Source organism: Rhineura floridana, chromosome 13, assembly GCF_030035675.1.
Source record: "Rhineura floridana isolate rRhiFlo1 chromosome 13, rRhiFlo1.hap2, whole genome shotgun sequence".
NCBI classification, from domain to species: Eukaryota; Metazoa; Chordata; class Lepidosauria; order Squamata; family Rhineuridae; genus Rhineura; species Rhineura floridana.
Genome location: NC_084492.1, coordinates 21,104,925 through 21,120,880, shown reverse-complemented (window position 1 = coordinate 21,120,880; position 15,956 = coordinate 21,104,925). Strand labels below are relative to the sequence as shown.

At 45.6% G+C, this 15,956-nt stretch overlaps 2 protein-coding genes across 2 annotated transcripts in view; one reads left to right on the top strand and one right to left on the bottom strand.

Annotated features, from left to right (window-relative positions):
* The window catches only part of PSKH1 (protein serine kinase H1), a 75,328-nt gene that overhangs the window by 39,291 nt on the left and 20,081 nt on the right, over positions 1-15,956 (top strand). The window lies entirely within an intron of this gene.
* CTRL (chymotrypsin like) lies at positions 3,755-15,281 on the bottom strand. Its single transcript, XM_061594648.1, has 6 exons — positions 15,227-15,281; positions 14,178-14,281; positions 10,520-10,599; positions 7,531-7,612; positions 5,278-5,478; positions 3,755-3,916 (listed from the first exon to the last, which is right to left on the bottom strand). The coding sequence occupies exons 1-6, from the start codon at positions 15,279-15,281 to the stop codon at positions 3,755-3,757; spliced, it is 684 nt and encodes a 227-aa protein (XP_061450632.1).

Here is a 15,956-nt window from a genome sequence, read left to right as displayed (position 1 = left end):
CTTTCCTCTCTTCCTGTTATTCCAATTCCTTGTACAGCATTGAATACCACTACCAAGATTTCACTGAGTTTTAGGGAATAGCTTGTTGAGCAGCACAGGGGTCTGCAGTCAGAGGGAAGAGTCTCCAGAAGTCTGTGCACAAAAGTTCCCTGCATGGTCCTTCGGGATCCTAGCCATTGAGCATGCCTGAAATGGATATGTCAGATGGAAAATGTGCCAACCCCTGTGCTGATGGCTTCAGGAAACAGCAGTGCATGTGAAGGAATTGGTACAGCTAGCACAACCAACAGGAAGTAATGTTTCCCAAAATTTCATGTGTGCCCCTTTTTTTCTGTCTCTTACTGATGCTGTGGAGCCAGAAGTTATTATTCAGACTCTACTTTTAGGGTACATCCAGACAGTTGTTTATTGTGGGATCAGTGCTCCTCATGCATGCAAGCCTTTTTACAGCATCCACATGACATTGCTGGCATCAAAACGCCAGCCTGTATTCCTCCCCTCCCTACCCTGCCTTTAATCTGAATTTTCCCTTTTCATGGAAAATCTGACGGTAAAACATCTTCCGAACAACCCATTTGCAATATTGAGCCCCTGTCTGAAACCACCCTTAAGTCTCCACTTCTGATGTGCTGATTACTTTATTCAGAGTCAAATAAAGTTCTGTATATGGCCCCTTTCTTAGAGTGCAGGTGCTGTTGCTGCTGAAATATACTGTGACTGCAGCTCAGATTTCCCTGTGTCAGCTGTCCTTCTCATCCTTGTATGGAAAAAGCGTCTTCCAGACTCCAGGTCACCTCTCACTGAGGGCCAAACTGCAGATTCTAGGCCAGAAGGTCTGCCCCCTGTAGCATCCTCTCCCTGTTCACTAACTGATACGATGTTACATCATGTGTTTCCCTGTTAGTGGCGGCCAGTGTGGTGAGAAACTGCATGATATGCTGTCATGTTATGAAGATAGTGAAGAGAGCATGGCAAAGGAAGGCCACTTGCAGCAGATAAGCTGAGGCTGCCATAACGCGCAGCTTGTCCTTTGGCTGGCCAGGCAGCCAAGCCTGTCAGTACATGAGCCTCAGGTTTGGTAGCTGAGTGGTGAGATGGGATGGCTGAGAGTGTAGTCCACTCTGGCACATACTAACTCAAAAGTCTGGGAATTTGATGACTTTATTGTAGTTGAATGAAACGCATCAGCCATATAATGTAATGAAAATATGAATGCAACGGCTGAGATGGTCCTCTGAAAATTTGTCAGTAGCATTTTGCAAATGGGAGAGCACCAGAAAAACGTGTGTGTATGTGTTGGGGGGGAAGGGAAGGGAAGAATGGTGCTCAGTTGCATGATTCTGCGTTCACAGCTTTTCCATACCTTTTGAAACATTTCCTGTTCCATGTGCTTCTTACAGGGTTTGTGCTGGATTGGCCAACCAGTGCCTTATCTAAAGCAATCAGTCTCTGCCCTCAGAAATCCAGGGTTAACTTGCAGCCCTGGGCCAAGATCCAAAGAACTGCACAATTAGTAATACACACCAGCATCATTATGTTGAGTTTCTCATTCATTTGCTTCTCCCTTTCCCCCCTGCTCTGCTACAAACTCTTTTTGAAACTCAGGGGAGTGTGTCAAAAGCAATTTGCTGTGGCACCAGGTCCCTCCTGTTCAGAGGAAAAAAAATAACATTAAAGATACTCTCACTGAGCATGTTGAAGCCTTAAAGCTGCTCCTTCGATCTCAGCTCTAACATCTATCACTCACTAGCAGAGACACTGCAAAGAAGGCGAAGTGCATTAATTGATGGAGGGGGCCTGTCTGGAACATCCAAGGTGTTTTGCTTCCATTTGGACAGGCCTCTGTGTTGGAAGATGGCCTTTGCTTTTCTATCTCTCAATGTTCTGCTTCATCTTTGTTCAGCTGCCTCAACACCATAGAGTGAAAGGTTGGATACAAAATGTGTTAAAATTGTTGGCTTTCAAGCTCTCCACTTCCGGGGTCCCTTTCCTGATCAATTCGTCTGCAGAGGAACTCCTCCCTGCATGTCCACTGATGAACCCCAGCGCATTGCAGAGAATTCTGGGCCATGTTGCAATAGAGCTTGCCATAAACAATAGCCACTGGTTAGACCTGTTGGGTGTTACCATTTACCCTGTACAGAATGAGACTGCCCTAGAACAGGGGTTCCCAAACTGCAGTCTGTGGACCACCAGCAATCCATGAGCTTCATTTAAGTGGTCCATGGTATGTCTGAAAATTCAGTTAAAAATCAAACGGCATCTAGCAAAGCATATTACAATTGCCAACAGACAGAAAATGTCATCAAGTGGTCTGCCAAAACCCTCAGGCATTTTCAAGTGGTCTATGGGGGGACATTTTGGGGAACTATACCTACTACTGGTCGTACATGCTGGGGAGGGTTGGTAGCCATGGGCAAGCGGTCTTTCAGGAGGGCTTGTTTGCTGCTACTGATTTTCTCACCGATGATGTTTCAAAGAACCTCAGGGTTCCTTGGAATACAGTTTGAAAACTACTGTTTTACATAAATAAGGTTGCAGTCCTATAGCCACTTACCTGGGAGTAAGCACCATTGAACCTGATGGAATTATTTCTGAGTAGATGTGCGTAGGATTGCATTGTAAGACATGCTGATATTCTCTGGCTAGTAGCAGGCTACTTTCCAAGCATTCTGCACTCTGGCTTCCAGCTGCCCTTTTCCCCTACCCCATGAATGTTTCAGTCTTGACATTGCAGTGCCTCTTGGAAGTCTTCCACTGCAGGTCTTGAGGAACTTGCTTTGGCTTCTCAGACTTTCCCCGCCCCTCCTCATCACATCCAAGTGGCCAAAAAGGATTGTTCCAAATCTCTCTCCCTCTTCTCAATGGGACAGTGGGATTTTTTGTCTCAAGTATTCATGTCTGTGATTTTTTTTTTTTTACATTAAGTGCCTCTCCCTCCCTTCCCTTTTTCCTCCCCTCCCTTTTTTTACACTATGGAATCTACATTTTTAGAGTGTGATTTGATACATGGCAATTAACCTATAATGTTGAAATTAGTGTATAGAATTATTTATTTTGTGTATTCAGTCCATTTTTAATTTGTAAATGTATTCTGTTTATTCAGTAAAATGTTGATCCTCACTTTGGTGGTCAGTGGATTTCTTTTGGCTGTTTGGGTGGCATTGACTGGGTGACTGCTTTATTGGCTGCATTGTCAACAACTGTGTCTCCATATTGGAGGTGGTTCCTATGCATTTTAGTGGAATCTTAGGAATACTTTACAGAGGGAGCCCTCTGAACATAGCAGAAGTTCCTAACCTCTTCACTATTCTCTATACACCTACATTAATGCTTGGTATTTCTGTATCTTGCTCTTGCGAGATCAAGTACTTGCAAAAAGTGCTTTGTATCCTGTGTATTCCAAAGGTATTTTTACTGAGTGGGAAAGATAGCTGAGAGTTGCCAAAGCATCTTGGGGGCAGTGTCAGATGTAAAGGTTTTGCTCTCTGATTCATGGAGCTGCACCTGGAAGTTTATTCCTCAGTTATTATTCTTTTGGTTACAAAAAACAGCAGCTCAAACCACCTTCAGAATAAACTTACTGGAATACCTGCACTGATAAACAGGACAAACCAGGATTGCAGGGACCATCTTTATTTTGCAATGAAAGATGTTTCTGCTACCTTAGACCTTGGTTGCACTGATGAAATATCCTTCCCTACAAGGCAAAAGTGTCCAACGCAGCATTTCTGCCTTGCACATTGGAGTGTCCTCAGTTGTAAGCTACCACTTGCTCAATCCAGCTGTGGAATTTAGAGACACGCGTATAGACAGCAGGAGCCTGGACATTACAGTTGGTGGTGCCCCAGGAGACTATCCCAATCAAGGTCCATGCTGAGCCTTTCTGGCACACCAGAGGGCCGCCAGAATCACCCTAAATGGAGATAAAAGGGGTTACACCCATACAAACTTTGATAGGAAAGCCTTAAAAACTCCCTGATGAGGGGCTCTAGCACTTTAAAGCCATTTGGATAAGAGACTGAGCAGTGAGCTGAGATATCCTTTTTCCTCACCCAGGAATCTGACTGGACAACCATTAGTAAGCCAATGGCCTGGCTCACAAGTAATGCTAAGCCATGTTTATTTAGCATATTTTTTGTTTGTTTTTTATGTCTGCACCCACCCTGGCCAACCAACTACAGTTTGTGGCCAGCAAACCAGAATATGGAACCATGGTTTGAAGTTGGCTTATGAATCTGTTTCCATTAACTGCATTGTGTGGTTACATCCAAGCCCCCGATCCTAGCTTAATCATGGTTTGTTTCGGCACCCTGCCCAAGACATTTGCCCGGCTACAGAGGTATAAGGCAGTGATTAGAAAACAAAACCAACATTATGAGAAACAAGCTGTGGTTTCTTTGCTTGTCTAGGAGATCGGTCCTGGTTTGTTCAACAAATCATGGTTAAAAACAAACTATGATTTAGTGTTACATCCTGGTCTTCAGGTTAATATGTAAGTAATAATTCTGGATTTCCTTGTAGGAGCACTTTAAGGATTACTGGGACCATGTATGTGAATACAGTCTGGCAGCGATCTTATTATCTAATCACCATGTAATATAACTCCTGGAGGAGAAAGCATAGCCCTGAAGTCTGAGTAAAGGGGGATACCAGTAATGTCTAGAGTGCCTCTTCCCCCTCTTCTTTGGGTGCTTGCAATTTGTGACATGGAGTGGGGCTCAAAAGAGTGGCATATTTGGTGGGGAAGGAGCCTCAAAAAGAGCAACATCTTGGCTTGACAGCATGGGTTCTTTCCATGAGCTTGGCCCAGCACTTTAAACTGCAATTGTGAGAAATTATGTCTGAGAAAAGTGATGTTGCAACACAGGATTTCTTGCTCCCTTGTCACATTTTCCCATGGATCTGTGCTATCAGTTCAGCCTGAGATATTCTGTATCTGCACATGGAGGCAAATGGGGTTTGGCTAGGTCGGGTGTGGGGAACCTTTGGCCCTTCAGGTGTTGATGACCTTCAACTCCCATCAGCCCCACCAAGCATGGCTAGTGGCTAAGGATGATGGGAGCTGTAGTTCAGCAGCATCGGGAGAGCCAAAGTTTCCCTACACCTTGTGTGGGTGATGTGTAGTTTGAGGGACTAAGTTACATTGATGGGTACTTGCCCTGCAAAGATCTAAGGCTTAGCAAATGCTTGTGGAGAAAGGCACTTTCAGCATGGTACCTTCCTCTTTGCCCAGTGCTCCCTCCTCTCTCTGGATTATTACACAAGTGCTCTTACCTGACAGGAGGAGGCACCAGCCGCTCCAGCGCATATCATGGAAGTGGTGATGCTGTTGCCCCAGTATTGCTGGCACTGGCTGACTGTCACCAGAGGAAGAGCCACTTGCTGTAGCTTGGCTGCTGAGCCACTTGCTGTTGAAACAAGTAAACCCCCAAGTAGGGAAAGGTTAGGCACAGCGCTGGTTGGTGCCCATTGAGACTGGTGGGGTGAAAGGCAGGAGGACCAACAGTAGGTGGAGCCAGAGCAAATGACAGGCTGAAGCAACTGACTGTAGTTTTGTCCCCATCTTTGTCCTCTCAGCTGAGGGCAACACTGAGACGAAGAGAAAGCTGCCACAGTTAGTGCCACCCTCTGGTGGGGGCTGGCGGAAGGGCAGACTGAGCTTTGTGAGGCAGTGCCCTGTTGCCCCATATGGAGCAACATGCAATGGTTATGATCAAACCACCCAACCTCTCCCTGTCAGTTTTGGTTTCTCTCCATTCCTCATCTTTCCAATCTTAAATTCAGTGCTCCACATCAGTTTGCAGTTTTAAAAAAAAGTCTGCATGAAAATTTACCTGCATTTTAGTGTGAATTTTTGCTAATATGCACCTATTTCCAAAGCATTTGTCCTTAACATAGTTGGGTTTTGTATATTATTTTCACTAATATATTCAGTGTATATACATTTTACCCTGGGGTATGGATTTCTATATACATTTCCTTGGATGGAGGACTGCGCTGCAACATTTGGAGCCGTGTGAATGCTGCACGAGGGCTGTGTTCTGGTTTGCATGTTGTTTCAGAAAGTGTGGATTGGGTACATTTGCCTTTAAACGCAAATGGAATTTAATTTCTCTCCTACATCCTTTTCTTCCTCATCAACTGCCTGACAGCCACCTTTATTATTAAGACAGGAGTGTGCTTGTTCCCAGGGTACTCCTAGGAGTGAGACAACTATTCTCCTTGCGCCGTCCTTTGCAGCTGCCTGCATAGCCTTTCCTGGTCAATCGGAATGGTATCAGTCCAACATTCACAGCAAGTGCAGCTTCCTTTCCAGTTTGCCTTGTCCCAGCCTGGGCAGAGCAGCAAGTGGATTGTAGTTTCTACACATGCTGACATACCCCTCTCTCTCTCTCCTCCATCCAGGCAAGGTAGAGGCAATTTCAGAGTTTGAGGAGACATTCTAGCCAGGCAAAAACATTCCAGGAAGCAGGGGCAGTGAGGGTTGTGACCTAGAGAGAGGGATGTGGCTGGAGAGGGGGTGTAGTCTGAGGAGAGCCACATTTGGGGCCCAAGGTTAAAAGGTCAACACGACCTTTTTTCTCCGTTTAAGTTTTTTTAAAAAAGAAGAAAAATGGAGGGGAAGAGAGGGAAAGGCAAAAGAAGAAAAAAAGGAGATGGTTGTTTTTTAAAAAAAATAAAGATAAAAATGGGTTGAGGTTACTGATTTGGGTTAAAAGGTGGGTCCTGGGCCTGAAGATGAAGAAGACTGTGCTAGATGAAAAGTTAACTTTCCACAGGAGGGAGGGAAAATAGAACCCGGCACCATTGTGTAGTGTGTGGCTCTGTGGGTTGAGCCTCCACTCAGAAGCCATATTTTAAAACAGGAGTCTTCCAAGAAAGCCAACACGATAATCCCATCAAGGCTGGGTAGTGGCTGCTGCCTGCTTTGAAGCCAGGTGCCCCTGCTGCTTCCTTTTCCAGCTGTGGCTCCACATCTGTGGAATGCTGTCCCCAGAAGGTCTGCCCAAGTTCCTTTGCTGACATTTTTTATCTTTTCCCCCAGACTGAGTTGATGATGTTTTGTTGTTGGAGTGCTGCGAAAGCATGCTATCACTGTTATGGGAGGAGTTGTGTGTGTGTGTGTGTATCTGTGTGCACGTGCAAAAGAATGAATTGTGGGTATACCTTTGGCCTTCCAGATGTTGCTGAACTACCACTCCCATCAGCCCCAGCAAGCATGGCCATTGGCCAGGGATGATGGGAGTTGTAGTTCATCAGCATCTGGAGGGCCAAAGGTCCCACACACCTACTTTATATGAATTTGTTAATGTATAATGTAGTCATGTTTATGTGTTAGAAGTCACTTGGAGACCTCTGGTTAACAAGTGGCTAACAAGTTGTCATCATCATCAGTATCATCATATTTATTAGTTTCGTTAGTTGCTTGGTACCCAAAAATCTAATAGATGATAAGTATTCTTTTAGTTCCCAGTGCTGCTGCTGCTCTTGTGCCTCATGTAGCAAGGCTCAATGTAATCAGCTCACCTTGACTATGGATCTCCTCTGGATTGGCTCAGCTCCAGAGTTTCTGTCATACTCTCCAAGGATAACAAAATGTGTTCCGGGCCTGGAAGGAAGACAAGGTTGGTGTTGATATCCATATTTCCAAAGTGTGCTACAGTGATGCCTTCCCCCACCCCACAGCTCCCAAAATAGGTTTACAATGTGTTTTATGCTCTTATTCCTGTACAGAAAAGACATGAGCTAAGGTGAATGTGTGCATGCAGATGTCACATTATGGCATAGTTCATTGAGACATATACAAGCCTGTACAACAAGTCTCAGGCTTGCACGCTCCTCTTCCTATGCAGCCAAGGTGGAGGAGTTTGGAAGCTTTCACTCACATTTTGCCTTGCCGTGGCTTGTTGTTTTGTCTGAACTGACAAGACAGTGGGTAATGTTCTCCATGGTTTCAAGTTGGCATGTTTCAAACAAACTTTAGTTAGTACTAACTACTGTTTATGCACAAAACCCCAAGGCTCACTGTGTCTTATTCATATCACACTAAATGATAACTCAATGCAGGGGTAGCCATTTTTTTCCTGTCAAGAGCCACATTCCCTCTGGGTAATATGCTGGGGGCCACATACCAATGGTGGCTGGGTCTGGAGTCAAAAGTATTTGGGGCTGCCCTTTTTTTCTCTCTTTCTGCCCTCCCCTTCCCCATCCCCAATTTTTCCACCTGCATGAAATTAGGTCAAGGGTTGCTTAGTGTGACATCCAAATGTGGTCAATGTGTTTGGCTCCCTGGATTAGCTCATTGCGTTTGAGTGAAGCCGGAAAAGGGATGACTGTGGAAGCTGAGTGTGAAGAATGGGCCAAGGGGTTCCTTAAACACATCCCAGGAGTTTTTGTTTAACCAAGGAAGCAGGTTCATTCCATTGATTCTGCTGAAAGACAAGGTCCATCAGGCACCTCCTTCCGTCCCTTCAGCTGTCACTAGACTGCAACCATGCCGTCTTGTTGCAGCACAGGGGCAGATGGGAAGCAGGGGCCGTTCTGTCAGCTCTGCTGAGAGATCGCCTTCACCCCTCTCTGAACTGCCTCAATTCTAATAGGTTGCTATAAGAACTACTGTGTAACTTCAAGAATTTCTACCTCAGATTGCTTGCTTTCCTCTTCTTTCCTCCTCCCTTTTTCCTTTTGTGCCCCGGCTTTTGAATTGTAACCCTGCAGCCAGGATTGTTCTGTTTTTATTGATTTTTCTGTAAGCTGCTCTTTCTGGGACCCTTTCTTAATTTAATAATAGGTTAAAGCACTTTAAATAAATAAATATGCATAACATCAGAATTTGCTCCTAAAGGAACATACGAATAGTACTATTTGGCTTGCAGAACTGAAATTATTTATTGATTACATTTTTAGTAGGACAGAAAATAAATACGGTTACCTCCTATGCTCCATTTAATCCTCACAACTGTGAGGTAGTTTGGGCTAAGAGACAGTGAGTTAACTTAGGACAGATTGTCCAGTGCAATGGTCGCCAACCTTTTAGATGAGAGGGCACATTTCAAATTCTGAGTGTTGGGGACACCAGTTGTAAAATGGCTATCATGGGGGCATGACATAACACAAAATTAGAGAGAAGTCAAGGTGAAGCTTTTCACATAATTGTATTTCTATACTGGAAAAGGCTTAACCTGTTGAATTTCTGCCTGCCATACACCTGTTAAAGGCATAAGAGCCTTGTTTTATCCCTAGGATGCCATTCTGTACCAACTTGCCTGGATGTAAGCCCTATTAAACACTCAGAGTTACTTCTGAGTAGATATGTATGCTTTTGTACAGCAAGTTAACTATGAAAAAAATGGAAATGGACTGCCTTCAAGTCGATCCCGACTTATGGCGAGCCTATGAATAGGGTTTCCATGGTAAGCGGTATGCAGAGGTGGTTTACCATTGCCTCCCTTTGAGGCTGAGAGGCAGTGACTGGCCCAAGGTCACTCAGTGAGCTTCATGGCAGTGTGGGGATTCGAACCCTGGTCTCCCAGGTTGTAGTCCTACACACTAACCACTACACCACACTGGTGTATAACATGGCTTTAATGAGTCCCTAGTCTTTAGCTCCTGCAAAGCAGGAGACATGCTTAAGCCTCTTTGCAAAATTTTCATGTTTGCCTTTTGAGGGGAGGGGAATTCTTTAACATTCACCCACACTTATTGTGTAGCAGTATTTGAAGAGCATATCTAGACACTCCCAGATCTCAGGCGAACCCACCTCAAGAAAGATGCATCCTGGTTGCTAGGGAAAGCGGAAGGGCAAACTATGGAGAGTCTAAGGACCAGGGGGGAAAACAGAAGCAGGAAAAATGCACTAAAAGGGAGGGCAAAATAGCTGCTCTTTAGTACCCCAGCGATTCCTATTGCAACTCACTTATCAATCACAGCTCTGATTTCACTCATTGGCTAAATAACACTGACTGGCAGGAGCAGCGAGGCTGCCTCATTTAACATAAATCGCTTAGAGGGGTACCTGCACATTTTGCTCCATAACTTTCTTTCTATGAGGACTAAAGGCATTTTTAAAAAAAGAAAAAGAAAGAAAGCTCAGATTCTGGGATTCCTGCTGGGGACACCACTGAAGGCCTTCATGGGTGCTGGGTTTGTGACCCCCTGGTCCAGTGTGTAGATGGTGTCATTGTATGGTTTAGTCACTAGGTGGTGCTGGACTTAGTTGTAGCTAGGTGGAGTTGGGAGTTTCCTGGTTCTGTCCTGCAAGAGGGGACAATAAAATTCTTGTGAGGCGTCCCTTCTTGTGTGTATTCCAAACCTTCCATGATATCCAGTGAGCATCATGGTTGAGAGATTTGAACCAGGGACTCTCGTCCTATCCTGACTCTCTTAACTGCTATACCACACTGAGTCCTGGAGATCAGCTGCACCAGAGAATGCCTGTCTTGCCTGCTGCTTGGATCTACCAATGGTTTTGTCTCAAGCTAGTGGGGAAGACCTGAAGCCACCCTTGTCTTCTTACCTCACTTCACAATGTGCAGCAGTAGCAATCCAGTTCTCATTGATCAGGGAACCACCACAGAAATGGAAGCCGGTGCTAGTCTGGAAAAAGTGACACAAGAGAGAGGAGTGTGGAGGTGCCCTTGGAGTAAGACGCACTGCAGTAAGAAAACGGAGGCACTGCTTGAACAGAGGCAGTGGTACCACCAGGGTAAGACTTGGGGCAGAAGCCCAGGGCCCCATTCAGTGGAATGAGCACGGGGTCCTCCCCAAAACACAGCAGGGCTGCTTCACCAAATTTCTGAAACTAATAATACAATATACATTACCATTTAAAGAGCCTCCACTTCCCATCCCCTAAGACCAATAAGGCCAGAGCCTAAAATTGTGTGACTACTACTGTCTAATGGAGGGGCGCCAGCTATCCTGTGGCCCTCCAGATGTTGCTACACCTTGACTCCCATCATCCCTGACTACTGGCTGTGCTGGCTGGGGATAATGGGAGATGCAGTCCATCACAGCTGGAGGACCCCAGATTAGCCACTCCTAGGCTAATAGGTGAATATCTTCTTCCTCATACTCCCACTCTTCTTTTTTCTGCCCTCCCGCCCCCTTTGAATCTATGTGGACTGAGAAGAACAGGAAGCCTCCTTTGATGTTATGCCTTTCATGCTGAACCTCTCGGCCTACTAACAACTCACCGGACCAGAATTGCTTTTATCTCATTCTCTATTGTAGAGCTGGAAAAGGGGCAGAAAAGGGCAACTCCTCTATGAAGAAAGGTTACAAAGTGTGAGGCTTTTTAGTTTAGAAAAAAGGCAGAGGGGGAAGGGAGCAAGATAGAAGCGTATAAATGTATGTGCATGGCATGGAGAAAATGGCCAGAGATTGCTTTTCTCCCTCTCTCAGAATACTAGAACCCAGCATCATCCAGTGAAGTTGAACAGTAGGGGATGCAAGACATACAAAAGGAAGGACTTCATCACGTAGTACATTGTTAAAACTGTAGAATTTGCTACCACAAGATCAACAATGCCCACTACTTAGAATCGATAAAAGGGAGGTCACACCCACACGGTACATTTAAAGCACATGACTTTCCCCCAATAATCCTGAGAGCTGTAGTTTACCCCTTACAGAGCTACAATTCCAAGCACCCTTAACAAATTACAGTTTCCAGGATTCTTTGGGGGGAAGCCATGTGCTTTAAATGTATGATGTAGCCTTAGAAAAATTCATGGAGGATAAGGCTATCAAGAGCTCAGGGCTGGCACCAGAGGGAGGCCAGGTCAGGCACTGGCCAAGGGCTCTTGCAGCCCAGAGGGGCCCCTGAAGGATCCCTCCTTAGGGTGGGAGGGTAGTGCTCCTGTTCCGTGGCAGTGTTGGGTCCTGATCCTGCCAGGGATTGCTGAGAGGCAGCTCTTAGTCAACCCCCCCCACAGTCAGTGCAGGCTTCAATAAGCCCACACGCATGCCCCACCTACCTCTTATGTTCCTGTAAATGATGTGTGCACATGCTTGCCACCAACCAAGATGGTGACGGGGGCTTCCCTATTTGAGCTGATGACCCTGCCACCATCTTGGTTGATGGCAGGCATGTGCACTTAGCGCACACTTCATTCACAGGGACAGGAGAGGTAGGTGGGACGTGCGGGTGTGCTTGTTAGCCCTGTGCCACCTGTATGGATGAGTTGGGCTATGGTGCTGTGTGCTTGGGATGGCTGGTGCCCAAGAGTCCATGCCTGGCACCATCCCTGCCAGAGCTACTCGTCATGATGGATATATATAATCTCTGGTATCAGAGGTAGCATTCCTCTGAATATCAATTGATGGGGAATTGCGAGTAGGAAGGTGCTATTGCCCTTCCCTGCAGTTTCCATCAATCCATTTTAGGCCAGCTCTCTGGAATTATAGAAGATGGGACAGACTCATGCTCTCAATTGGGACATCCTTTCTCAGATATTTGTAGGTCGCTAATATTATGTCTTTCCTTAATCTTCTCCAGACTAAACTGGTTGGATTAATTAATTTAAAATCTTTTGTCTTGTTAAAATGTTCCCCCACCCCTGATTAATTGTAGCAACAGAGTAAAAGGTTTTTTTTAATCATTTGATACAAATGCTGCATACACACTATATATTTAAACCACTCCTCCCCCTGTAAAGAACCCTGGGAACTCTAGCTTATTAAGGGTGCTGGGAATGGTAGCTCTGTGAGGAGCAAATTACAGTTCCCCAGATTCTTTGGGAGAGAAAAAAAAGTGCTTTAGATTTGCATGGTGTGTATGCAACCAAATACTTGACAAGACAAAACCAAAAACACAGGATAGCATGCTTCTCCCACGGGAAGAGTTGCTTCTTCTACAAGCCATGTGAATTTGTTGGCACTGAGCATCAGCAGAAGCTGATGCATTCTGAGAGGCGACATTTGAGTCATGAAGCAATTGAGAAATAGCCAGAACTTTGCTCAGAATCTCACCTTCGTTGAAGCATTTCACAAGGTGAATGCTTGTGCGTGTGATGATGATGGCTGCTTTATATGATAGTTTTATTGTCATCGGGCTAGGATTGTACTGTTTCTGTTACCTGCAAGCCACTCTGAGGCCTCTGCTTAGATGAGAGCAAGGTTGAAATGCTTTGTATCTAAATAAATATCTAAATTTCTTCCTGCTTGAGAGATCAGAGAGAGAAAGGTGGTAGCGGAAAGGCCTTTGTCAGACTGTGCCTGCCCTTTGTTTGAACTGTAGGCCCGGCTGCTGAGTTCACAGAGATCATAGGAACATGGGAAGCTTTCTTATACTGAGTCAGACCATTGGTCCATCTAGCTCAGTATTGTCTACACTGATTGGCAGAGGTTCTCCAGGGCTTCAGACAGGAGTCTCTCCCAGCCCCTCCTGGAGATGCTGGGGATTGAACCTGGGACCTTCTGCATGCAAAGCAGATGCACTGTCACCGAGCTAAGGTCCTTTCCCTACTGTACGGAAAATCTGTGATGGTCCCCTGAGTTAGCTCTCCTCCTCTGATATTCCCCTATGATGAATTCTCTGCCTTATATGGTGCATGAAAACATGTGTCATTTTATTCATGTTTATAGGAAGAAAAAAAGAGCACATGAGAGCACATTGATACATCATATGCCATTTGTAGACAACATCTATGCCCAAAATAGGTCAGAAAAAAATATATAACCGTGTCATATTAAATGCTTGCAGCATTTATCATTTTGAACAATTCAACCTTAAACATAAACGATACTGCTACTGGCAGGAGGGTATTTAACTTACAGGTATTTTGCCCCATAATTCTCCAGATAATTAACAATCCTCTAATCCACCGCAGAGTGGGATAAGGTTGTACTGCATCAGATACTTTTATCGTTCCAGTATTGTAATGATAAGAATGTTGGACTAGAGCTGGGAGACCAGAGTTCAAATCCATGCTCAGGCACAAAGCTCATTGTCTCTTACCCCAGCCTACCTCACAGGGTTGTTGTGAGGATATAGTATGGAGGGGGAGACCCCTGTATGCCACTCTGAGCTACTTGGAGGAAAGGTGGGATATAAAATATATGAAGAAATAATAATAAATTAACTTTAATACAATTATGAATTTTTAAAGTGAGCAGCAGATTCTTGTGCCAGGGCTATCCCTCCTCCCCTGCAAAAAGGGAGCTGCCCTTACCTGCAGTGATACTTGCCAGGGCCAAGAGCCTGGGACTGCATTCTCTCCATTGACAATTCTCACTGTGTCCCTTGCATTCGGTCTGATTGCAGGGACTCCGCAGCCTAGGAAGCAAGAAGTGATGAGAATTCAGCATCCTTGCTGAGGTCCAGGCTGAAGAAGGCAAGAGAGTGTGACGGATGTTGGGCTTTTGGCCTCGCTCCAGTGCTGCAGCTCTTAATAAGCCCCAAAGGTGAAATCCTGCCTGGTGAGATCCTGAAAGCAGCTGGTTGGCTTTCTTGTGTGCCAAGCTTGAGAGTCACTCAAAGTCCAGTTCTGTGCATTAGCAGCAACAGCTCAACGGTCTACCTGCAGTAACCTAGAGCCTCTCCTCTGAAAGTACTACACCTGCGCTTGCTGCTCATGCCACCTGATGCAAGAGCATACAAAGGAACATGCCTTGTTACTGAGTCAGACCATTGGTCCATCCAGCTCAGAGTGGTCTATACTGACTGTCAACAGCTCTCTAGGGATTCAGACAAGGGCTGTCCCCAGGCCTACCGGGAGATGCTAGGGATTGATCCTGGGATCTTCTACAGGCAAGGCAGAGGCTCTACCACTAAGCTATGGCCCTTCTGCATATGCAGATGTGCTAGAAGGGGCAGAGCTTGGAAAAGTTACTTTTTTAAAACTACAACTCCCATCAGCCCCAGCCAGCATGGCTACTGGATTGGGCTGATGGGAGTTGTAGTTCAAAAAAGTAACTTTTCCAAGCTCTGAAGGGGAACAGAGAAAGATGCTCTTTCCATTGGAAAGAGTCAGGGAAACTGTGTGTGTGTGTGTATGCACATAAATACACAGGGAGCCCCTAGAGCTGTTCCTCTCCTCTATAATGCAGGTAACATTGGGCAGGATGGCCTGTACACCTGTATAATTGGGGGTTTTGTGGGTATAGTATCTGTCCCCGGTCATCTGTGTCCTACATCAGTCATTAGCCAAGGAAAGGAAGGAAGCAAAGACCACGGGCAGCGCAGCCCTGAGTTGGTGATGGATGCGCTGATGCTACTCACCCCAGACGGTGCTAAGAAGGGCTAGGTAGACAGCAGCTGTCCAGAGGAAAGCCATTTCGGTTAGTACCCCAAGGGAGCTTCAGATCACCCGATGCCACTCACTTTATACTGGCTTGCCAGCTGCACCTAGGAGCTCGTTGGCAGCTGCAGTTCACCCCACCGCCACTCTGAGTCCTTGAGCTGATAATTGCAGGAGGCCAAATTTAGCCTCGTGATACACGCAGGTGCTGTACCAAGACGCTTCCCTATCAGAAGCCACAAGCTGCCAGCAGCACCTGTTTCCCCTAAACGGTCTCCTTTATGAATGGGAAACACACCATTCAGAATTAGGTGTGTAGTCCACCACCACCCGCCACCCAGTGCTTAGTGGCTCAGCCATAGAACTACATGACAAACAATAGCATTCCCATGATTTTCAATTGTCCGAGTAGTGAGAATTTCCCTGGGCAACACTACTGGTTTTAGTTTCTGTAGCCAATTATTTGTGAGTAATTATCACTTCCAGAAGAGAACATTCTTGTAATTCTACCATTTCCCCAGTAATGTTGGTTCTGGAAACCAAGATACTAGCGTTTTGTGAGAGTTGGACTGTTGTTGCCTACAGAGCATGGGTGTGCATCTCACAATAGTGGCTCAAAGCAGGTGTGGGGCAGAATTGGCCTTCCCAGAGGTACATGCCTACTGGAAACTAGCTAGGAAATAATTTACTTACTATTTGCTTGCAACAGAA

Excerpts from the sequence above, each read along its gene's own strand:
- CTRL (XM_061594648.1), bottom strand. The coding sequence starts at position 15,281 with ATGGCTTTCCTCTGGACAGCTGCTGTCTACCTAGCCCTTCTTAGCACC. Across the intron at positions 7,613-10,519 it reads GCTGCACATTGTGAAGTGAG|GCCCGGAACACATTTTGTTA; the intron begins GTAAGAAGACAA and ends TCTTCCTTCCAG. Across the intron at positions 5,479-7,530 it reads AGAGGAGATCCATAGTCAAG|TCTCAATGGGCACCAACCAG; the intron begins GTGAGCTGATTA and ends TCACCCCACCAG.